Source organism: Phocoena sinus, chromosome 15, assembly GCF_008692025.1.
Source record: "Phocoena sinus isolate mPhoSin1 chromosome 15, mPhoSin1.pri, whole genome shotgun sequence".
NCBI classification, from domain to species: Eukaryota; Metazoa; Chordata; class Mammalia; order Artiodactyla; family Phocoenidae; genus Phocoena; species Phocoena sinus.
The window spans coordinates 27,620,712-27,645,069 of NC_045777.1; the positions used below are offsets into that span (position 1 = coordinate 27,620,712).

Consider the following 24,358-nt stretch of genomic DNA (forward strand, 5'->3'; position numbering starts at 1 on the left):
GCATGGCTAGAACTAGCTGCAAGGGGGAAGCTGGGAAATAGAGGCTGTTTTGTGTGGCTAAGTGTCCGGCTAAAAGTCAGAGGTTTTACTTCTATACGAGAAGGGGAGAACGGGTATGAGGGGCAACCGGTGGTCTCTGTCACAAATAAGGAGCCTATGTGTGGGCACCAGTGTTCTTCATGGTGTGAAGACTCCATAGGGACATATATGGTCTCTCCCACTAGACTGCGAGCTCCCTGATGGCAGGGGGGGCTACATTTAATCACCCTGATATCTAGCTCAGACTTAGGAAAAAGGACCTCTCAGACCTTGGATAGAGTTTTGATGATATGATAGCATCAGAACAAGTGGGTTAGAGGGCTTTTGCTTGGTGATGATCAAAATGGAAAGGACTAAAGGTCAGGCTGGGCGTCTGGGAGGCGGCCAGCAACAGTGGAGGGACTCAGGAAGGTGACTTACAAGAGGGCTGGATTGGGTGAAGGGTCAGAGAAGAGTCTGGGAAGGAGGAGGCAGTGTGGGGGGTGGAAGAGACAGCACAGTAATCGCAGCTCTTCCTCAATAAAACGCTCAGCAGCCCACAGAGCATCTTGGCCTCTGCTACCTCATCAGTGAGGACAGGTGGTGCCTGAAGTTGAACAGGGGACGTGCGGTGTGTCTTGAATGCCACCAGCTCATCCCGTTCCTATCAGAGAAGCAGCACTGGTTTCCTCCCTCCCTCCCTCCCCTCCTTCTTTCTTTCTTCCTCCCTCCCTCCCCTCCTTCTTTCCTCCCTCCCTTCTTCCTTCCTTCCATCTTTCCTTTCTTTCTCCTTCTGTTTATTTAGTTTATCCCAGAAATTTGAAAGCATTCCATCTTGTACTAGGAGCTTTACAGAGGTCTATTCTAAACTGGGCAGCACATAACACATTCTCTCTCTCTCTCTCCATATATATATATATATATATATATATATATATATATGACATATACATGTGTATATATACATATACAAGCACCCAAGCATATGTATATATGTGTATATAATCACCTACTGTGTGTCAGTGCTAGCCATCCTGCTAGTCTCTGGGGAACACAGTGGGAAGCAAGTCAGACAAAGTCCTTGCCCTCATGGAGCTTATGGTCAGGAGAAACAGATAATATACAAATGAATGCACAAATAACTATAAATATTAAATTATTAAATCAGTGCTATGAGAAGTACAAAATGCTATGAGAACATATTCACTTCATTCACTATATATATATATATTTTTTTTTTTTTTTTTTTTTTTTTTTTTTGCGGTAGGCAGGCCTCTCACTGTTGTGGCCTCTCCCGTTGCGGAGCACAGGCTGCGGACGCGCAGGCTCAGCGGCCATGGCTCACGGGCCCAGCCGCTCCCGCGGCATGTGGGATCTTCCCGGACCGGGGCACGAACCCACGTCCCCTGCATCGGCAGGCGGACTCTCAACCAGTGCGCCACCAGGGAAGCCCCATTCACTATATATTTAACAAGAGAGATTATATATGTTAAAAGATAATTTTTGCAATAGAATAAAATCATTCTTCTTGTTCAAATCTAAAATGAACATGTATCAAAGTTTTTTTAATTATTAATTCATAAGGGAACCAATAAGTGTTAAAAACTAATTCAAAGGAGAATCCAAAGCATACATATGCTGAAATTAATTTGCTAGAGATGCAAAACTATTTTCTTCCAAGAGGGATGGGAAAGGGAGTGGGCGGTGGGGGGACAGTTGTACCTCCAGCAGATAAAACTTATTTGCTTCTCTATGACCAAGAATTATTTGTATCACTATCAGTCTTGTTACAGCTTACAGAGATGTACAATAGCTCAAAGATAAGGAAAGGCATCTACCACCATAGAATCAGTTAACCTGAAATGAGGTGAAGGCAAGGCGTAGCATTCCATAGGACAGCCTGTTGTGGGTTTTGTTTTGTTTTGTTTTGCTTTTTGCCATTTCAAAGTCTTTTACAATTTTCCTTGATATGAGTTAGACCTGTACTAGGTACTGGTAATACAGAGGTAAACCATACAGACATAGTATCTCCCTCAGGGAGAATGTTATAGTGTTCCCTTATGTTCTAATAGTGGGGCAGAGGGCTGGGGAACAGATAATTTTTGGAAGCCAAACTGGGTCTTCGCCATTTTTGTCTAATAGGTCAGATTATAAAAGCACTTTATACCCTGAGAAAAACCAGGGCTCCTCTGTCTAGTTCTAAATCCCCAAATAATCAAAGCCTTGAGGATTTCCTGTGAATTCCTGACTCCCTAACAAAAACAACTTTATTTCTTACTTCTGCAAAACTATGTCCAAAAATATGTGATTACCTTTGCAGGTATAATAATCAGGTGAGAACATTGTTTTTTCTACCTTGGGCAAACTAATCCTTGGTAATTTTTTTCCCTTGAAATATCTGTTGTATCTTTTTTTTTTTTTGCGGTACACGGGCCTCTCACTGTTGTGGCCTCTCCCGTTGCGGAGCACAGGCTCCGGATGCACAGGCTCAGCGGCCATGGCTCACAGGCCCAGCGGCTCCGCAGCGTGTGGGATCCTCCCGGACCGGGGCACAAACCCACGTCTCCCACATCGGCAGGAGGACTCCCAACCACTGCGCCACCAGGGAAGCCCTGTTGTATCTTTTATTTGGTGATTTATCATTCTAAAACCTGGACCCTCTTGTAAAACTTCTTTTCAGGTAAATTTTTGTTTGCTTTCTAACTGCTTTTGTCTCAAGTTTTCTTTGAGACAACAAACAATTATACACACACACACACACACACACACACACACACACACACAAAACAACCAGGATAATTATAAACTGTTGTAAGTGCCATGAAATAAATAAATGTAGTGATCAATCAAGATGAACTGGGGACAACAAGGTCCTACTGTACAGCACAGGGAACTATATTCAATATCCTGTGATAAACCATAATGGAAAAGAATATGAAAAAGAATGTATATATATAATGTATAATTGAATTCTTTGCTGTACAGCAGAAACTAACACAACATTGGACATCAACTATACTTCAATCAAAAAAAAGAAAAAGGAAAAAAAAAGAACTTGGAAAGAGGGAAAAATTGCTTTAGATCAGGGGTCAGCAAACTTTTTCTGTTAAGTGACCAAATAGTAAATATTTTAGGCTTTGAGGGACATCCAGTCTCTGTCACAATTCTGAAGTGTGAATTATAATGGGAAAGCAACCATAGACAATATGTAAATGAATGTGCATGGCTGTGTTCCAATGAGACTTTATGTATAAAAACAAGTGGTGGGCCACATTTGGAATATAGGCCATTGTTTGCTAATCTCTGCTTTAAATAATGCAGTTTAGCAAGGACTTCCTGAGAAGATGATGTTTAAGATGCAGCCTGAAGAATGAGAAGAGGCTAGCATCCCAAGCAGCGTGGACAGGATGTGCAAAGGCCCTGGGGTAGAAAAGAGTTTGGTGTATCTGAGGAACAGTAAAGAGGCCAGTGGCAGAAGCACAGTGATAAAAGAGTGAATGAGTGAATGTATGAATGAACTCAGTGACTAACACAAAGTCTGCTTACATAACAGGTGCTAATAAATGTTTGTTTTTATTATTTAAAATTTGAGTCAGTAATATATTCATATAGTTCAAAAAGTATAAAAAAGGGATCCTGTGAAGAGTCTCATTCCCACTGTTTCCCATCTGTCTGGTTCCTACCTTTATTAGTTTCTAATCTTCCCAGAGTTTCTTCATGCAAATTTATGCAAATGAAAACTACATCATTAACCCAAGGCCATGCTTGGTGAGAGGAGCTGGGACTGAGCAGGCAGAGACTCCTCTGTCCATGAAACATGAACCAGAGCTCCAAACTTGAGCTCTAGCCAGGCTGGGCTCTGACCCCTCCCAACCTGGCCTGTGTGCAGGGGAGGCACGGCCCCTCCGTGGGAGGGACAGCTTCCTAAGACTGGGACAGGTCCCACCTGAGCTGCTGCCAGGTGGAGCCACTCTCAGCTTAAGAACAACTGAGCCCAGAGTGGAATTTTCCTCCCTTTCCCGCTTTCCTTCAACTTGTTATTGAGGAGAAAGTCTCTGTTGAATGCTGGTGTGTTTTTAACACCTCTCTTAACACTTACTTCCCTTTTTAACGGAGAGCAGGCCTCCACCTCTGAGCCTTCAGCAGGCAGCCGGATCTGGCAAAAATTTAATGACATTGTTTTGTTTTCATTGTACTTATTTTTATGGTTACCTTCTATTTATGGCACAAGATACTGGTTTTCCATTTATGGAGGGATCTAAAGTTCCCTTTTGAAAGGAATATATCTATGTTTTTAAAAGACAGTGCATTTAAAGAAAAAAAAATTATATAACTGGCAGCACAGGTGGTACCCCGACGTGGAAAAAATTGTAAAGAGGGACTTGATGGGCTGAAAAGGAGGAAATGCCTCTCAGGTCAAATGCCTCTCCCAAACCCTATTGAACAGAAAGGACCACTGAGGCTTAGCGTGGGGAAGGGACTCTTTCAAGGTCACATAGATGACATGGACTGAGAACTGGGCCTCTCGATTCCCTTGTGGTGGGGACATTCTGTGCCAGAGGGATAGGGCAGAAGTCAGGGATCACGTGCACTTCCGCGGGCCTGGCCACTGCACTGGCTAGGGTCGGGGTCTTCCCAGAGCTGGCCAAAACACAGACTGAGTGCAAAGAGGGCCCGGGTCATGAAGGAGAGGGGGGAAGCATGCTGGTGTCCATCAAGCTGAGTCCATGTGCTAGACCCTGGGCTGGGACCTTGCCCCAACGGAGCTCACAGATTCGGGGGAAGACACATCCTACAAAAACAACTCAAGTTCCTGGTGGCAATGTGGCCAGTGCTCCAACAGAGGCATAGCTGTTACATCTGTAACTAGTGACATCTGGGGCTTTTGCCTGCTGAGTGGCCATTTCTTTTGTAAAACCACCCCTCCCCCACTCTCTGTTCTTGTAGCTCAGGCCAGGCAAACCCCACACCCACTTCAGAGATGAGCGCAGAACTAGGCCTGGCTTTGTCCCTCTAGCCATAGGCGTTGGCACAAGGTTGGGCATGTGACCCAAGGTAGGCCAGTGGGGGTCTTCTCTTGGACTTTTGCTGGAACTACTAAGGGAAGGGGCCGCTCCAAAGGGGTTTCTAAAAGGATAAGTCATGATCTAGAGTTGCTGGCAGCATCTTTGCCACCAAAAGAGGAGAGACTCTCTGAGAATGAAGAGAATGAAGCAGACATCCAGTAAAACAGGCATGAGAGATGGAGAAAGTTCTAATTATATCGTAACATCACTTGGATTCAGCCATGAAATCAGTGCCCTGAACTCAGTTCTGGAAACCAATAACTCACTTTTTTTTTTCCATTAGCTACTTTTTTTAAAAAAATAAATTTATTTATTTATTTTTGGCTGTGTTGGGTCTTCGCTTCTGTGCGAGGGCTTTCTCCAGTTGCAGAGAGCGGGGGCCGCTCTTCATCACAGTGCGCGGGCCTCTCACTGTCACGGCCTCTCCCATTGCAGAGCACAGGCTCCAGACGCGCAGGCTCAGTAGTTGTGGCTCACGGGCTTAGTTGCTCCGCGGCATGTGGGATCTTCCCAGACCAGGGCTCGAACCCGTGTCCCCTGCATTGGCAGGCGGATTCTCAACCACTGCGCCACCAGGGAAGCCCTCCATTAGCTACTTTGAGCTGGATTTCTGTCACTTACAACCGAAAGAGACCTGGCCAATTCCAGGCAGAAACACAGTGTCATGGGAAAGTTGGAAAGGGAGAGTGGTTGGGGTGATGAAGACTTGTCCGGGAATCCTTTCTTGTGGAGGTGGGATTGAGCAGGGTTTTGATAAATGAAGAGGATTTTGATGCATAAATAAGAAGCGATCTTTCCAGTGAGGGGAGCAGCTCAGGCAGTGGGACAGTGCCCGGAATGGCACGGTCAATGCGGCTGGAGAGAGGAGGGGGCTAGAGAAGTGGTGGGCAAGGGGCTGGCAAGGAGGGATATGCCCGAATTGTACAGAAATTCAGTCTATTCCTTTGCCTGTGTCCTCCTTCTGTGGAAGAGTGCCCTTTATCAGTGAATTTAGTGAGCACCTTCTACGTGCCAGGTGAGGTAGCAGTGGGAAACACAGGCAAAGTCTATGCCCTCCTGTAGCTTCCGTTCTAGTCAAAAACTCTCTGCAGAGTCTTTCCTGACCATCCCCACCCCAACGTGCCTTAGCTGCCTCCTCTTCTGTGTTCCCTCAGCCCCCTGCCTCTTCTACCATCAGAGCCCGGAGCACGCTGTCACACATGGCTACTCGGTTTGGTTTGATTTTTTACAAGTCTCTCCCTCTCCTCAACTCCCTGAACCCCCCAGTTCTCTGCTCATAATATGTTCTCAATAAATATTTGTTGAATTAATGAATAAGTTTGGAATGCGTCTTTCAGAAACAATAGCTAACCTGGGTTAAGGACTTGCTATGCGCCAAGCTAAATACTTCAGAGTCTGGATCTAATTTATTTTTCACAATCCTAGGGGGAAGCCACTATAATTATCCCCATTTTAGAGATGAGAAAACCAAGACTTGGTGAGATTAAGCAATTTTCCCACAGCCCTGTAACTTAGAAGCAGCGAAGCTGGCAGTGGAGAGTGCCCAGTTCAAAGCCATGGGCACATCACACAGCCAGCGGGAGGTGTCTTGGCATTATTGTGACCATGTTGGGGTTTCCAGGAGTCTCTGAACTTCATATGAAGCTCAGTTGTCCATGAGCTGTTTTTAGAGAGCAGGTTCATTGCTTTCATCAGCATCTCAGAGGGGTTCTTGATAACCCCTACATTCAAGAAGCCCTTCTGCATACAAGAGAAAGGTGGAGAATTTTTGAATATTGGACTGATGAGGTCCAAGTCATGCTTTGGAAAGATCACTTTGGCAATTCATTGCAGCATTATTCACAAGAGAAAACATTGGAAATATCCTTAATGTCCACCCAAGAGTGGACACATTAATTATATTATGGTAATCCTTCCATAGAAGGGAATACCATGCAGCTGTAAAGATGAATGAGGAATCTCTTTATGCACCAATATGGAATGATTCCAATACACATTTTTAAGTAAATGAAGCGAAGTGCAGACCAGGGTGTATAATAAGCTTCTATTTTTAAAAGGAGTTAGCGGGTAAGATTATAGATCTAGATATGCTTCTCTGTGCATAGAATATCTTTGGCAATATTCACAAGAATATAGCCAATGGAAACCCTACCTCACATGATTTTTATGAAGATTAAACGAATTAATATTAGATAATTGCTTAGAAGAGTGGCACTAGTAAGCACTAGAGGAGATTTTGTTGAATAAAATAAAAGAGGGATTGCCTCAGCGGACAAGACAGGAGGTGATGGAGGCTGGGGGAGAGGCTTACTTTCACCCGATGCTCTTAGGTAACTTTTGAATTTGGTACCATGGGCAAATATTATTGATATATTTTTTAAAAGTTAAAATTAAATGTATCTAGATAGATAAAAGATAATCTGAGGGAATCAGAGACTGGAAGGAGGTCCCACCCCGAATCCCCGGGAGTGAGCTGGAATTGGTCAAAGGCTGCATTGTGTGGTGTGAAAATCAGGACGTGAGGAAAAAGGGGAGTGGGGGGGGACACCAGAACACCCACGCCCCAGGGCCCACTATAAAAAGCACATTTAAAAACACCAGACTGGAAACGGTTTTTTTTATTATTATTATTATTTTTTTAAATAGCAAAAGCTCGTCCCCCCAGGAGGCGTGTTGCAGCTGTGGCCGTGGCAGTTCCCAGGTGATGTCAGTCCTGGCCCCATGCCAGCCCCGGCCCCTTGGAGACGGTCTTGGTGGGTTCAGCTTGACTGTTTTTCCTTCCTGAGACTTGAGGACACCTTCCTGTCTCAAAGAAAGCAGCCTTTCCAGGGCTTTCTGAGAGCCAGGGGCGGGGGAGGTGGTGGGCCTGGGCCGAGAGGAGAGGGGGAGGAGGGGGGAAGATGGGGGAGGGGTGGGCAGGAGGGGGAGGCAGCGTCAAGGAGAAGAGTGAGGGTCGGGCAAGCTGCACACAGGCCCAGATCCGGGTGACTTCTTAACCACCCCACAGGGGACAGGAGCGGGTGTGCTCCTTGGGAATCCGAGGCCCGCCTCCCTGACCCCTTCCTCGCCCTGCCCTGGCTGCTGCCTGGGGGGACGCGCTGGGATGGGGTGGGGGTGGGGGCAAGAGACGTTCCCACGGCGTTCCCAGCTGGTCAGAGCCTTCTCTCTTCCCTAAGCTCTAAGCCCGTCCCTCTCTCCTTTATGGCTAAAGGCCCGTTGCCAGTATCTTCTGGGCTTCCAGGCGTGGGTTTCTACAGATGGGATGAATCGCAGAGCCGGGTTCGAGGTCTAACTGCACTCATAGCTGTGTGACCTCGGGCCAGCCACTGCTCCTTTTTGAGCCCCATCTATGAAATGGGTAAAGCCCACCTTGCAGGGTGGATACGAGACCGTATGATGTGATGCAGGTTCATGGAGCCAAACCCAGACGCTGAATCCCCCTGTGCGGGCTGGGGTGAAGACACAGGCTGGTGGGATGACCTTTTCTGTCTTGTTCTGGAAGCCCAGCCTCTTGGCCCTTCAGCACGTACCTGCTGAGCACCCACTGTTTGCTGGCACTGCGGGAGGCCCTGGGATGCTGCCGCGTGGTGGCAGCCAGAGGTGTTGTGAGCAGGGGTTCTGACCCGGCTCAGTGGCCTGGGGAGAGTTGCCTCCTGCCTCGGAACCTCGACACTGAGCACATGGGCAACGGAGGAGGGAGGTTAAGGGGGCGGCTTTCGACTCTGCATGCCTGGGTCCAAATCCTGACCTGTCATCCAGTGGCTGTGTGCCCTTGGGGAGCCATGAGGATGCTAACAGCCCCTGCCTCACGGGCTTGGGAGGAGTAGGTGAGTTATGGGGCTCACACCATGCCTGGCAAAGATGCGGTGCTCTGTGAGCCTTCACCATTATTTTCTCCTCTGTCCGCAGAGGCTTGCCGTGCTTTGACTTCTTCTCAGAGCAGCTCTGGGTGCTCAGAGGAGACGTGTCAGGGATTATCAGGTTACGTTCAGGGGAGATCCAGGGACTCCCAGGTGCCCCATCACTCATCTCATGCAGGGGTGGCCTGGACAACTTTGCAGAACCTTTCACACTCGGCAAAACCTTTTCTTGCCTCAGAGCCATCATCCTTACGTTTCCTCTACTCTCTCCCACTCACACATCCCCACGTACCTTGGAAGCACCCGTCATACTTTTACTATTTGCTCAGAGCCTGTTGTTCTGATAGACCTCGGCCTCCGTGAGAGCAGGCACCACATCTGTCTTATTCTCTGGCCATCCCTAGAGCCTTGCGTGGTCCACAGAGCAGTTCAATACACGTTTGTTGACTGACTACCTGACAAGCTGAGCCAGCCACCTTAAGTAGGTCTATGATGTTAAACTCTATCCTGTGCCTCCTGCTGAGGTTTACCTCCTTGCTGTGGCTCAGGCCTTGGGATCCGGAGCCAGACCCTCTGGGTTTGAATCACGTCTATGCCATTGCTGAGCTGGGTGACCTTGGGCCTTGTTTTCTAGTCTATGAAATGGCGATGACAACAGTACCAGCTTACACGGGTTGTTGCAAGATTAAGTGAGGCCATTCTTGTGAGTCACCCAGAGCGGTGCCTCTGACTCTCGTGCTTATTGCTGCTCGGCGTGGGGACGAGGGGGTGTGGTGTCACCAAGCAGTGAAAACGGTGACTGGTTCTGGCCCATCTCTGACTTGCTATGTGATATTGGGGATGCACCTTGCCTGCTCTGGGCCTCAGTGTCTCCATTGGTAACCTGAGGGGTTCTAAGGAGATGAACTCCAGGCCTTTCCATTTAAACCCTCCAAAACCCCGTGTTTGAGCCTCTCCAGTTCTGGGAGTGTTGGCAAAGCTGCAAGCCCGTGGGAGATGCAGGTTCCTGGACCCAAACCCAGACTCTGATTCCCCCAGTGCAGGCTGGGCCCTGAGCGGAGGTGAAGACCCAGGCTGGGGGAATGACTTTTCTGTCTTGTTCTGGAAGCCCAGGTTCAGTCAGGCCCTTACAGGACTGGGTACATACCTGGTGAGGGGGTGTTGGCCAGTGGTTGAAAACTCAGTGGGGCTCTGCAGCCAGAACACCTGGTTCAAATCCACTTGCTTACCAGGGGCCAGGTGAACGTGGGCATGTTCTCTGTGCCTCAGTTTCCTTATCTATAAAATGGAGCAATAACTTGTTGAGTAGGCTACGCTAATTAACTTATGTAAAGTGTGCAGACCAAGGCCTGACACCTTGTAGGCCCTCAAAAAAGTCAGGCACTTTTCCAAGCCTAGAGGATCTGGGCATTCAGAAAACACCAACTCCTAAATTTTACCAGTCTTCCCTCCCATAAGGCCAGTCTGTCCCAGTTTACAAAGCCCTTCTGGTCTACTGTGTGCAGGCTGTGCTAAAATGAGGAAAACCAAGGCCCAGAGAGAGGCAGACACCCACCCTTGGTCACACAGGAGCAGTGACCAAGCTATACCAGGCCAGGTCTCCTGCCTTCCAGCCAGTTCACCCTCAGCACCTCCCCAGTTTCCAGGCCCTGCTGGCCTACCCTCTGACCCCGGCCCCCTGGGAGCCTGATCCCAGGCCCATGGGGTCTACAAGTCTGGTCTGGATTAGACACGCTGAGAGGCAAATGCTGGCCCCCCCAGCAGGCCGCCTGGCGGGACCCGTGCTCACAGCTGCTGAGGCTCACAGGGACATAAATCATGGTGGCAGGAGGCTCTGGGGCTGGGACCACCTTAGCCTTCTGAAGGGCACAGGGGCCTGGGAGTCATGGGAAGGGATGCCTGGGTCCACTGGGGGTGCTTTCCATCCTCTGTTGGGGCAGCTGAAACAGGGCAGGTCAGAGGGGGCCAGGAGACCATTTGGCAGGCCTCACATCTTAGGGCCAAGATCTTGACTTTGTTCTAACTATTCACTCTGCAATCATCTACAAACATGCAGATAAGCAACAAAAAGTAGTACAGAGAACTCACATATACCCTTTACCTGGATTCACCAAGTTTTAACAGTTTGGGACATTTGCTTTATCCTTCTCTCGCTCGCACAGATTATTTTTTTCTGAACCATTTGAGTATGTCATCTACATCATGTTCCTCTACCCCTTAATACTTCAGGGTGTGTTTCTGAAGCACAAGGATATCCTCTTACATAACCATACTGTTAGTAAATTCAGTGAATGTGACATTGATATAATACTTTAAATCTGTTGCTCTTAATCCAATTTTGTCAACTGTCCAGTAATGTCCTCTATAGCATCACCCCACTGCAGGACAGGATCCAGCCCAGGGGCATGTTGCATTTTGCTGTCCAGGTCTAGGCTTTTCATATCAAGTCCAGATGAAGTAAAATACACAATAGCAGGAGATGCAGACAGGGTTGAATAAAGATGTTCAACCGTACATGTGTGTCCCGTGGACTGATGTTTTTGTAAATCCTCTAATGTTCTCACGATAATGCATCATACTTGTGATTGTATATGGTTGCTTAAGAGTTAACTTGCTAAATATGTTAGAGGTTTTGGAATTCTATTCTGTGGGGTTTTTATTTTTTTAATCTAATAGGAGCCTCATAAAATGGAAGTGGCCTGGGCCAATGAGGGGAACTTAATGTGGTGGAGGAGCCCTGGGCTGCAGGGAGGTACCTTGCATTCTCAGCCCAGCTCAGCTCCAAATGTTGTGCAAATCTGGCTCACCGCTGTCCCTCTCTGGGCTTCAGTTTCTCCATTGCCATGGGCGACTTCTGAGTCCTTCCACTTGCAACTGGAATTAGAGAAGAGAGTCCTGAGTGGTAGGCAGGAAGACCTGGGTTCCCGGTGGCCCAGCAGAGTCAGGGACTCACTGGGGGACCTCGGGCAGGTTGCTTCATCTGTACTGGCTCAGCTTCTCATTGTGAAGATACATCTTGTGTTGATGCTCCTTGTGTCTAATAAGGTTTGGGTGGAGGGTGCAACCTGATATTTAGGCCTCCTGTTCAGGGTCCAAGGTGGCCTGGTTGAAGTTGCTCATTCCACTGCCTCAGCCCTGGGTTTCTTCTCCCTGAGCTCCTTTAAATCCTCTGGCCCCGAGTCGGCCCTCGCTCAGGCAGCCTGGAGAAGCCTGGCTGGGTTGGCCCATCCTGAAGGTGGAAAGCTCGTGTGTTGGGGACAGTGATGTTAGGCAAATGGCCCCCAGAGGTACTGGTCCACAGCTGTGCCTCTCCCAAGTCATGTGTGTTGGGCTGGCCTTGTCGCTCACATGGGCCCCGAGACATTAACTGTCCATTACCCAGGAACGAGGCCCCAGGAAGACAGCAAGCAGCAAAATGTGCAGAACGGAGCACTACACGGCTGCGCAAAAGCATGAAGCGGCTCTTTAAACACCGACGGTGTATTGTTAAGGAAAAAAAGAAGCCAAGTGCAGAACAGTGTGTAAAATGCTACCTCTCGTGCAAAAACAAGATATATGTGATTTGCCTGTATCTGCAAACACTGTCTCTGAAGGAACTCTGAGACTCTGGTTACCAGAATTGCCTCTGAGAACTGGAATTGAGTGGCTGGAAGGAAACTCATTGTGTTTATTCTTTTGTGTCTTCTGAACTGTGAATACTGTGTGTTGTCTATTTCAAGGGGAATACAGCTGAAGGAACCTAGTATGAGTAGGTGTGCAAGAGGGGCTCCTGGGTTGCTGCCAATTGCATTTCTTCATCCGCACGCTGGGTGGGCAGGTGTGCTCAGTCTGTGAAAGTAACTTAATGGCATGTACACTGTCCTGCAGGTATATTACACTTTGATAAAAAGTGTTAACTCAGTATGCCGCAAATGGTTGTTTAAGTGTATGTGTTTTACAAAGACCCTTCAGGATTACTACAATGTTAACTGTAGTTGTTTTTGGGATGGGTGATATTTCTAGGGTCTTGCAGTATTTCAATTTTGTTTTACAATGAAAACGTAAGCAGAGAAATCTAAAAATACTTTTTCAGAACCAGTAATCAGTATAGAGCATTTCTGGAAGGACACACAGGAAACAGCAGAAGTGCCTTTGGGGAGGAGCCTGTGAGGGAGGTACATACTTTTCACTGCATACTATTTCACTGGATACAACTTACATTATTTACCCAGTGCATAGTCTATTAAAAACGACTTAAGGCAAAACAAATAATTATTTTTCTGTCCCAACTGTTCTTGCTGATTAGGGATTAGGCCAGGGAGGGCCAGAGGGGTCAAGCAACTTCTCCGGGGTCGTCCAGCTAATCTGGTGGCGGAAGTGGGCCTCCAGCCCAGAGCACCCAAGTGTCTGCTGTGTCCCCACTTCCAGGTTTCCTGCCATTGACAAGGTCACAGTCCTTTTCCCGTGGCTTTGCCAGGGGCTGCCTGGCCCTGGAGCTGGGTAGGTGCAGGGGGTACACTGTGCTTTCCTAATTAGCTCCCGAAGGGGGATTGTTTGTTGATCTGCAAAATGGGCAGCCCCACTTCAGGCTCTGTCTGAGGGTCAAATACAGGGGGTGACAGAGCAGAGTGGATACAAGCATGGAATGTAGAGCCAGGCTTCAGCTGGTAAACACTAAATAAGTGTTAAAAAAAATAGATTAAAAAATAGGCATATGAACGTACCTGGAGGAAAGGGTGGCTGCCTGGCTCTGCCGCCTCTCCTGGCCCCTCTCCCTGTCTCCCCTGCCTCCAGCCTCTACAGCTTCTCCAATCCTGGCCCCACAGGGACAGATCTGTGAGATGGGGAAACACCGGCCCCCACCTCCCAGGGCTTCTGGGAGAATAAGCAGGGTCACAGGAGCTGGCACCCGATCTGGGGCATCTCCAGGTCAAGGGAAGGAGCTCACTTTGGGCTTTATAGGGGGACAGACCTCACATTGTCACCCTGCCATGTGCCAGCCACGTGCCTTTGGATGTCATTGTTTCTTTAAATTTTTTAATTTATTTATTTTTGGCTGCGTTGGGTCTTCATTGCTATGCTAGCTGCGGCGAGCAGGGGCTACTCTTCGTTGCCGTGCGCGGGCTTCTCATTGCAGTGGCTTCTCTTGTTGTGGAGCACCGGCTCTGGGCTCACAGGCTTCAGTAGTTGTGGCTCTCGGGCTCTAGAGCGCAGGCTCAGTACTTGTGGTGCATGGGCTTAGTTGCTCTGCAGCATGTGGGATATTCCTGGACCAGGGCTTGAACCCCTGTCCCCTGTATTGGGAGGCGGATTCTTAACCACTGTGCCACCAGGGAAGCCCTGTCATTGTTTCTTTAAATCTTCTCAGCTCCAACATGGGCAAAAGTATCCCGTCAGCACACACGCATCTGCACATGTGAAAAACCACGTGCCTACCTGGCCCTGTTTGTAAAGACGTGGATAAGGGATGGGTTAAAGTATGGTATGTTCACAAAATGGAATAAACAGCTACTGAAGGAATGAAGATACCCTTTACCTTTATGTACTGACTTGGGATAACACCCAAGCTAGATTAAGGGAAAAAAAATGCACGGAGCAGAAAGTGGGTACACTATGCTACTGTTTGTGTAAAGAGTGGAAGAAAACATAGATGTATATTTCTGTATCTGCTTGGTTATTCACAAGGAATAGGGATGTCACCAAAAAACTAGTGGCTGAGCCCACCTGCGGCGGGAGAACTGTGGCCGGAGGACAAGAGGTAGGGAGACTTTTCACCACATACCCTCTTGTACCTTTTGAGTTTTGAACCGTGTGGATGAATATATTCCTTATGCAAAAATAAATAAAATGAAGATTTTTTTTTTTTTTTTTACCAACCACACCAGACACCCAACAGTTGTTCAAGAAGACAGTGAGGAAAGATTGGTTATCTCGACTTCTAGAGAGGGGGGTCCCCTGCCTTCCCCCAGCTCCACCCCCTCCAGGGCACAGGGTGGCACCTGTGACACCTGTGTCTGTTCCAAGGTCCAGGAGAGGGGCCACCTCTGACCTCTGATGTCCCCAGGCCCCTCCCTTCTTCAGCTGGGAACACTTTTTACTTAAAAATACCTTTTATTTTAAACCCATCAATTCTCTCTCTCTCATACACACACCCACACTCATGCACAGACACGCACACATCCTCTGTCAACAACAGTCTTTGTTTTTCCAAAAGTTCTGCCTTGTCTCTGACCAGCCAGGGCTCGGGCCGGCTGCATGGGTCCTCACGGCTCTCCAGGGTGGGGTGGAGATGTCCCAGGGGGCCTGCTCATAGGGTCATGGGCCCAGGCCATTGTCCTCTGGTCCCTACACAAAGAAGGGACCTGGGTTCAGCTCCTGGGGTCTTCCCCTGTTCGCCCAGTGGTTGGCCTCTGGCCTCCTTCTCAGGGTCCTGCTTGGAACAAATGACACAGGGGTCCAGGCTCATCTCCGAGGCACTCGAACTGGGGCCACCCCCCTCACCTTCAAGCAGCTGCCCCCCAGGTCACGACGGCTACCCTGCAGGAAGAGAGAAAGAGGTATTAGGGGGTTCAGCTGGGTCATCATGAACACTGGAACTAACCTCTGTGTCCAGCAATAGGGGACTTGATAAAAAAAAAAATCAGTTAGCTACACAATCAAGCTCTTGCAGAAGGCAGAAGAAACTCTATATGGACTAACAGGGGATGACTCTTTATGGACTAATATCGTTTGAGGACGAAAGCAAGGACTGAGTGCATGTTCCTGTGTGCTGAGATGTCCAGAGAGAAGGGCACACGGGAAATCACTAACGGGTTTCCTCAGAGGAGAGGAATGTGATGAGGAGACAGGATGGGAAGAAGCCTTTTTTTTTTTTTTAACTCTATATACTTTTTTACTTTTTTCATTTCTTCCTCGTGTGATTTGTTGCTTTAAAAAAAAAATCCAATATAGTTTAAATCATAGTATTTTACACTCAAGGTCAGAACACACCCCACAGTGGTTCTCCCTCTGCCTGGCTGTATACCCAGTGGCCTACTCGTCAACCTCAAAAGTAGATTCTGGAATTCCGGCCTCCCTGCCTTCATTCAGGGTGTTCCCTCTGCCAGGAATATGCTCTCTGGTCCTATCCTAGGAAGATTTCTCTATTCCTGCAATTCCTAGCACTGCTTGCCTTTCTGGGGCCAGGATAAAGCCCAGAAGGGGAAGATGGGGTGTCTCTTGTGTTCTCCCATCAGGCTGGGAGCTCAAGGGGGTGGTCAGGGAAAGTCTTTCACTCTGTAGTCCCAGTTCCAGCCCAGGGACTGGCGTGGAGCAGTTGCCAACCAACGCTGCTTGGATAAGGGTGTCCACTGGAAGACAGGGTAATGGTGGCTGCCCTGGAAGCCACCTGTCCCTCGCGCTGCAGGGGCAGTCTCTACCCACTGTCCTGAGGTCTGACATGTGGGTTTCATCCTCACTGTTAGCCAGCGAGATCACGGGCCTTAGCGTACCCCCTCTGTTGCAGCCTCCAGCGTTGCATGGCTGGCTCAGAGGCACCCAGCCAGTTGGTAAAAAGGGCTGGGCTAGAAAAATCCATGTTGTCCAACAGTCTGTCCCGTTTCTAAGACACAGTGGTGTCTGAAATCCCACTGTAAATGCTCACCCCCGAGCCTGACTAGGAGATAATGGGACCGGCATTTTTCTCAGCCATCTAGAGAAACAGCTGACCATCTCGGAGCTCTGCCCGCTGCCCCGCTCCACTCCTGGGCCCAGGTTGGGGCAGATCCATCCAGATGCGAGCCCAGCCTCCCTTGAGGCTCTCCGGGCCCAGGGACAGTGTGTTCATTCACAGGCAGGGCTATTTTGAGGGCTGAGGCCACAGTCCCAGCAGAGCCTGGGGCTTGGGCTTCTCAAACAAACTCTGGCAAGAGTGGCTGAGAAGGGCGGATGGGGGTGGGGGGTGTAGTGTTGAGGTTGGAGGACAGAAAACCGGCCTCCCACCTTTTCACTCTAAGTCCTCAGGGTAAGGGAGAGCCACCTCCACCCCAGGTCTGGCAGTCATTGCGAGACCTGTGTCCCCTGAGGATGCTGGGACTGTTCAGCTCCCTGAACCTCAGTGTCTTCATCTATGAAATGGGGACAAAATGATTCTACTTGCCACCCCAGGGTGCAATGAAATGCAACTGCAGCTGTGAAGGAGGCTTGTAAACTGCCAAATGCATTTAGGAGAAGCCTTGACTAGGCCCCAGCTTCTCTGTCTCTTTGTGCCTCAGCGCCAAGGGCTCTGGGAAGCACTGTGGTTAGGAGGTGGCTAGAGTGAAACAGATCTGGGCTTCAACCCCTGCTCTGCCTTGGATTACCTGTCAGACCTCAGGCAAGTGACTTCAGCTCACTGGGCCTCGGTTTCCCCATGTGTAAAGTTAGCTACCGTGAGGATTGCACGCGTTAACGCGGGTAAAGCCCTTACTTAGCACAGTGTCAGGAATATAGTTAAGTGTTCGATGAATGTTCACAAGTATTAACATCAGCATCATCTGGTGATGGCACCTCCTTGCCCCGCTGCCCTCTGTGCCACCTCTGCTCCTGAGCTGTTACGCCAAGTGGGGAAGGCCGTACAAGACGATCCGAGCTGACCCCCACCCCCAGGTGACAAAAGGGAAAACAGGGCAGAGACAAGAACCTCCCCTTGCTATTTCTACCACAGAGGGCCACACCTAACCCCTCCTTAAACAGGAAAATGCTAAAGGGAGCTATTTCTATGGTGACCCCAACCCCAGACCAGCCAGCTGGGAACGAGGTGGTGGCTCAGGGTGAAGGGATAGGGTCTGGGGCCTTGGAGCTCTCTGGTCACCAAAGCTGAGAAGGAAGGCTCCCACAGGCTCCCCAAGACAGCCAGTTTTCTTCTAGTCGAGTCCTCAAGTCTTTGCGGGCCAGAGCCAGCCAGGATCACCCCTTTTGCTTATTCCCAGAGGAGCCTGTGTGCTTGAGAGCATGGCTTCCACAGCCAAATTTGGCTGGGTTCTAGGTCCTGTAGACAGATCCCAGGGAAGCAGCCAGACCCAGACGAGGCCCTGTGATCTATGGGACAGGCCTGAGACCAGCAGAGAAGCCCCCAGCCTACCTGCTGTGGGGGGCAGGCACCTGATGGACACACACTCTCCCCGAGGGCCCTCCCACACGAACCTTTCCCACGTCCCCGTTGGGCAGGCCTGAGTTCGAATCCTGACTCCATCATGGGCCGTGTCTCTGAACCAGTGACAGCATCTCTAAGCAGGTGGGGATAACCAGAGCACCTCCTTCCCCAGCTGCTGGGGGGTTTTAAAGGTAACACGTAGAGAGCACTTAGCACGAGAGATCAGTGCTCATCAAGACTGCTGACACTGATGTCACTGGCCAGTCTTCACCTTCCTTCTATGCGTTGCCACCTTCAACGTCTACCCTTTTCCTTTTCTAGGCTCTAGCTCCCCCTGTGTCCTGCTCCTAGAACATCTTCCCCTACTGCCTCAACCTGCCTGCTTCCAACCCCAAGCTTCTGTCAGGAACTTAGCCACTGGGTCAGGGGCTTCCTCCGGCCCTGACAGTCCCTTTGTGCACATCAGACCTCCCCATCAGACCACAACATCGCTGTTTTCACCTCCAGGCGCTGCCCTGGCCCAGCACTGGGAGTTCCTGACAGTGGTGGATGGGCATCCATAACCTGCTTCTCTGGGAATGTTTTCAGAGTCGACAAAAAACAGCTGTCGGGTAGTTAAGGTTTGCCGAACTGAGTGAATAGGTGAAAAGCAGTCAGGGAGTATTGCCGAGGGCCCACAGACCAGGGCCCACAGCTGGGAGGATCAGGGACCCTGGAGAGAGTTCAAATCGGAACCGAAAAAGACTGACTTAGGGAAACTGAGGCAGCAATGGCAGGTGAGAGGCCAGAAGGGGGTGGTCTGAGGCCAGGACACAGAGGCTTCCCCAGAACAGAGTGAAGAGGGGAGCCGGGGAAGTTGTGAGAACCAAAGACTAGGGGACCCAGAGGCATGACTCCAATCCCCCATGACTTTTTTTTTTTTTGATTTTTATTTTATACTGGAGCATAGTTGATTAACAATGTTGTGTTAGTTTCCGGTGTACAGCAAAGTGATTCAGTTATACCTATACATGTATCTATTCTTTTTCAAATCTTTTCCCCATTTAGGTTATTACAGAATACTGAGCAGAGTTCCCTGTGCTCCCATACTCTTTCATTTTCCAAAAGGCCACAGGGACCAGTCAGGGACTCTCTCAGCCTCAGTTTCCCCAGCTGTAAATAGTAGCTGATAGAATCCAAAGCTGTCACAAGACCAAGCCTCCTTATTCTAAGAAAAGCCCAGGCCAGAAAGGGGAAAGGCTGAGGATGAAGCAGGCTCCTTGGGGCCTGTGCAGGAGGGCCAGCTTTCAACCAGGAGCACCCCCCAGCAACCTCTGCTGCTACTCAGCCCCGTCCGTCCCCTACCAGCCCGGTTCTCATCCTTACTTAGGACAGACCACAGAAGCTTACCTCCAGCTCTGCCGGCTGACTCAACAGTGCCCTTCCCCAGCACTCCATCTCTTTGGGGGCTGGGTATCCTCAAGAGACCCCCTGCTTCACACCTACCGCTCATCAGCTGGGCACCTCAGGCTCTTGACTGGGGGCGTGCATCCCCTTTTCTTCTCAGTCTCCTGCCCTTGGGTCAGTCTCAGGATACGGGACAATTATTTTACGGTAAGGGCAGCTCAGGGCAACACATACCCAGCAAACCCAGAGCCTGCATTCTGGCTTTCGAGCTGTGTAATATGGGCACCCCTCTGAGCCCCAGGTCCTCACCAGTGATAAAACGGGCAGAACTACCTGCCTGACGGGGTTCTTGTGAAGGTAAAAAGAAAACCAGGAACGCGCGCCCATACATAGGAAGAGCTCAATAAATGACAGCCTTTGTTATGATTTCCCCACACGCTCTTCCCAGCACACTCCTAGTGGGAGGGGGTGTCCTTCGATGAGCAATCTCCATCCTCTAAATCACGCCCGAGCTCTGGGCTTCCCTGCACCCCTTGTTTGGGGAACATTGTGAGCGGTTCTGTTCCACACCAAACTCTGGGCCTGGAGGGCTGCACCCCCGACGACTCCACGTCTCTTCCCCCTCTCTTCATTGGGGTCTCGGCCCCTCTTTTGCTCCGTAAGAGGCCCGTTCCCTGACCCTGCGGCCGCAGTACTGGAGCGCCGCGCGCACTCACCCCCTTGCGCTGGTTGCTGAGGCAGAAGGTGCAGATGGAACGCGGCTGGCGGCCGCCGTCGGGGGCGGCTGGGACCGCGCTCTTGGCGGTGCCCGCCGCTCGGAAGCACGGCTGCCCGTCGTCGGTCGCGTCGCCCAGCAGCAGCACGTTGGCCAGGTGCGCGATGTAGCTGGACGCCAAGCGCAGCGTCTCGATCTTGGATAGCTTGCGGTCCACCGGCTCGGTGGGGATGAGCGTGCGCAGCGCCGTGAAGGCCGTGTTCACGCTCTGCGTGCGGTCCCGCTCCCGCGCGTTGGCCGCCTGCCGCTGTCGCACCACCACCACCGGGCCCGCGCTGCTGGACGCCCGCCGCCCGCCCCCGGGGCCCGGGCCGCGCCGTGCCGCCTCCAGGCCCTCGCAGCAGCCGAACGACTGGTCGGAGGCGTCGCTCTCGCTGCGGTTCTCCTCGTCCTCGCTCAGTAGCCGCACGTCCGGGTACAGCACGTGCGCGCCGACGGGGCGCAGCAGCGCGAACGCCATGGGCGGCCGGCCGCTTCCCTTGGTGCGCAGCGCCCCAGCGTCTGCCGCGCCCCGCCGTGCGCTCCCGCGCGCTCCCACGGCTCAGCTGGCCACCGCCTTATAGCCGAGGGAGGGGCCAGTCCCGAGGCCGCCCCGGCCGGGGCGGGGGATTCCGCCCTGGCCAATGGGGAGGCGCCCGCCGCGCCCCGGCCAATGGCTACGGGCCCTTCGCCCCAGTTCCCCAGGTTGAAAGCGGCCCGCGAGCTGGTGGCACGCCCTGAAGGCTCTGGATCCCCGCGGGCGAGCGGGGCAAAAGCCGGGGGTCGGGGTGGGTTGGGTGGGTGGAGTGGGCTGTGCCCAGATCCGGACTCATCTTCAGCCTAGACCGCAGGGCTGCGGGCAGGTCCCTTCTCCTCTCCTGGCTTCAGTTTCCTCATTCGAAAATAAGATTGTAGAGAAAGCAACTCGGGTTTTTCCTCCCTCAAATTCTAATACTGTGGTTCTGTAACTTTCGTGTAAGAATTAGGTAAGGGGGGGCTTTTGACTTGATAAATTCCCGGATTCCCCCAGTCTGATTCAGCCGACCCAGGATTTTTCATTATGTACAGGATGGTGGTGTCAGTGGAGAACAGTTGGAGAAACACTATAAACTTTCCAAATAAGGACTCGATGGTGTCACATCCCTGACGACAAACTTAAAAAAAAAAAAAAAAAAAAAAAGCAGAACAAAACACACAAACGCCAGTAACTCCATTCGTTCATTTATTCAACAAATATTTATTGGGTCCCTGCTATGCCAGGCACGGTTTTAGGTGAGAATAGAAATGTGAACAAAACAAACTCTTTGCTTTCACAGAGTTGACATTTTGGTTGAGGTCCTACCACCAAAATGGTTGTGCCAGACACAGTGCTGAGTGCTTTACTGATCTTTACTTTCCTCTGCTGAAGTTGTGGGGAAGAACCTCTGATTTACAGATAAGAGAGCTCTGGCCTTCAGGGTGAGTGAGGGCAGTGGTCCCAGACTGTTTGGGACCCACTATCACCCCTGTCCTGTCTCCACCCCAGTAAAATACAAGTTTCTCTCCCTTACTCCCCACAATCCCATCCTGGACTGCAGCAGCCTCCCTGGCTCCAAATCCACACACTCCCCTTCCCTCTGCTTGAAGTGCCAACACCACCCCCTCAAAAAAACTCACACTTACGAAGTGAGGGGGTGGTGGGGGGGAAATATCTTCCCTCATCGCCTTCCTTCCTTCTGGAAACCTTAGATTGTTCAGCCTGACATCTGACATGTCCTCTTCCTCAGAGGCCCTGGGAAGACTTACTGAGCTGATGATGGTTGTTGGGGTCCCCTTTCCCAGCTCCATCCTGGGGACCGGCCAAGCCTGTGTTTGCTTGGCCTTGACAATAACTTTCTCTTTAGCCCAAATGGCAGCCCGTGCGGCAGAAGGAGCACAGGGAGTGAAGTCGGAAGGTTTCTAGGTGCGTTTTGGCTCCATCTTCCTTCTGGGCATCAGTTTTCTTGACGATGCCTCCCAGCTCTGCCATGCTGTGCATTCCTGTCTCCCAGACCCAGGCCAGAATGGGGGAGAGATGGGGAGCTGGCTGCTGGGAGAGCAGTCCCTGAAGTCTTCAGGCCCTAGGGTCTTCAGGAAGGTCTCTTCCCACACCTGGCTCTCCCCCCTTCATTTGACCGTGACCCCAGCCAGGCTGGGCTTTGGAAAGGAGGAGAAGGAGGCTGCGAGGCCCCCTCCCTGCAGGGCCAGCCCCACACACAGCCCCAGGCCAAGCTGCTGCTTCCTGAGCAGATGAATTATTACCGGGAGATTTCCTTCCCTGTCTGCGCCTCCTCAGAGGGGCTCTCGTTCCCTTCACTTTCGCTTCCCCCCCCTCCCCCTCTCTTCTGCTCTGGACCCTCAGGCGGCTTGAAATTCCTCAGTCCAGCCCCCTCCCATTCCAGCACGACCTGGAGGAACCAAATAGGGCGTGAACTGGGCCCGGAAGGTGGGGAGGGGGCTTCCTTGGAAGGCGCTTTCATTCATTCGCTCCTCAGGCAGGTTTTGACACAGGCGACCCTGGGAGTAAAATAAAACCATGAATGAGACTCAGGGCCTTCTGCAGCCCAGAGGGGAAGGCGAGCTGTAAACAAAGAATTCCAGGACAATGTGGTCGGTGCAAGCCTGGGCCTGGCATCAGAGACACCCGGTTCCGGCCCAAGGTTAGCAGCCTCTTGGAGTCTCAGCTTCCTGCTCTGAAAACGGAGGGGTAATAATAGTACTTATTCCCAGAGCTGATGGTGAGTTTATGCCAGGAATGCCAGGGCCTGGCACACAGAGTGCGAAACACCCGAGAGCAGTTTGTGCTAGTGGTGTCAGGGGCTGGGGCCCGCTGCTGAGGAGCACCCTGCCTCGGAAGGGACTGAACAGCTTGGACTCTTCTAGGACTTGTCCCTGGGAGTGGGGAGGGGGCTCCTGCCACAGTCTCAGCCCACCCGCACAAGGCTTTCAGCTCCTCTCCTCCTCTGTTCCTCACCCTGCGGCAGCCACACGGGCCTCCTTGCTATCCCTGGAGCCCACTCCTGCCCGGCACCCACTGTCCCCAGATATTCCCATAGCTAATTCCCTTATTTCCGTCCCATCTTCCCACAAATCGCATCTCCTCAGGGAGGCCTCCCCTACCCCTCGGCACTCCTCTGGCTCTCCCTCTCCCCTTCCCCTGCTCTACTTCTTTCCAGAGTATTCATCATTACTTCCACTCATTCATTTATTCATTCATCCACAAATGTTAATTGAGTACCTACTATGCACCAGGCACGGTTCTGGGTACTGGGAATACGGTGGCAAACACACTACATATTTATTTGTCTGCCGGCTGTCTATCTGCACCAGAAAATAAGCTTCTTGGGGCAGCGACTTTGTATCAATATTTTGCTCATCTCACTTCCTCCTCACCACAGCCTTCTGAGGTAGGTATTGTTATTCCCATGTTACAGATGAAGAAACTGAGGTTCCGAGAGGGGAAAGTGACTCGCCAAGGTCACTCTGGGGCCAGCAGAGGAACTCAGCTCAGTCTTCCTCAGCCACACGGCCTCTCAGGCAGCCCAGAGGCGTGTGAGGGCTGAGTAGGAGTCCACCAGGTAAGAGGAGGAGGGTCTTACAGGGCGAGAGAACAGCAGCTGGCCCCGGCCTTCCCGACCAGGGCACCCCGGCCTTCAGTCCCGCTGAAGCACTTGCAGTTCCTCCGAGGCACCAGCTTTGCCCTGTCTGTCCACCTCTTCTGGAGACCCATCCCTTCAGGTCTGACCAGACAGACGACCCTACTCCTCCACCAAAGTTCAGTGTAGCTCCTCAGGGAAGCCTGCTTTGTGGCTCCTCCCAAACCTTGGTGCAAAGTCTTGTGCTGACACACTGTGTTTTGACTTCTCTCCCTGATTCCCCACTCCATTTCCCTCCCCCCACAAGTGCACCCACTCTATTTTTTTAAAAACAATTTTTAAAGAGCAAGTTTAGGTTTAAACAAAATTGAGAAGTACAGAAATTTCTCATAGACCCCTTGTCCCCACAAATGAATAGCCTCCCTGTTATCAACACCTCCCAGCAGAGTGGTACATTTGTTACAATTGATGAATCTGTTGTACATTGTCACATCATTATCACACAGAGATTCACTCTTGGTGTTGTACATTCTATGGGTTTGGACAAATGTATGCTGACATATATCCAT

At 50.8% G+C, this 24,358-nt stretch overlaps 1 protein-coding gene across 1 annotated transcript; it reads right to left on the minus strand.

Annotated features, from left to right (window-relative positions):
• Nucleotides 1-15,014: 15,014 nt before the first annotated feature.
• TCF15 (transcription factor 15) lies at nucleotides 15,015-20,720 on the minus strand. Its single transcript, XM_032606375.1, has 2 exons — nucleotides 20,138-20,720; nucleotides 15,015-15,460 (listed from the first exon to the last, which is right to left on the minus strand). The coding sequence occupies exons 1-2, from the start codon at nucleotides 20,654-20,656 to the stop codon at nucleotides 15,386-15,388; spliced, it is 594 nt and encodes a 197-aa protein (XP_032462266.1). The 5' UTR covers nucleotides 20,657-20,720; the 3' UTR covers nucleotides 15,015-15,385.
• Between the last annotated feature and the right edge of the window lie 3,638 nt (nucleotides 20,721-24,358).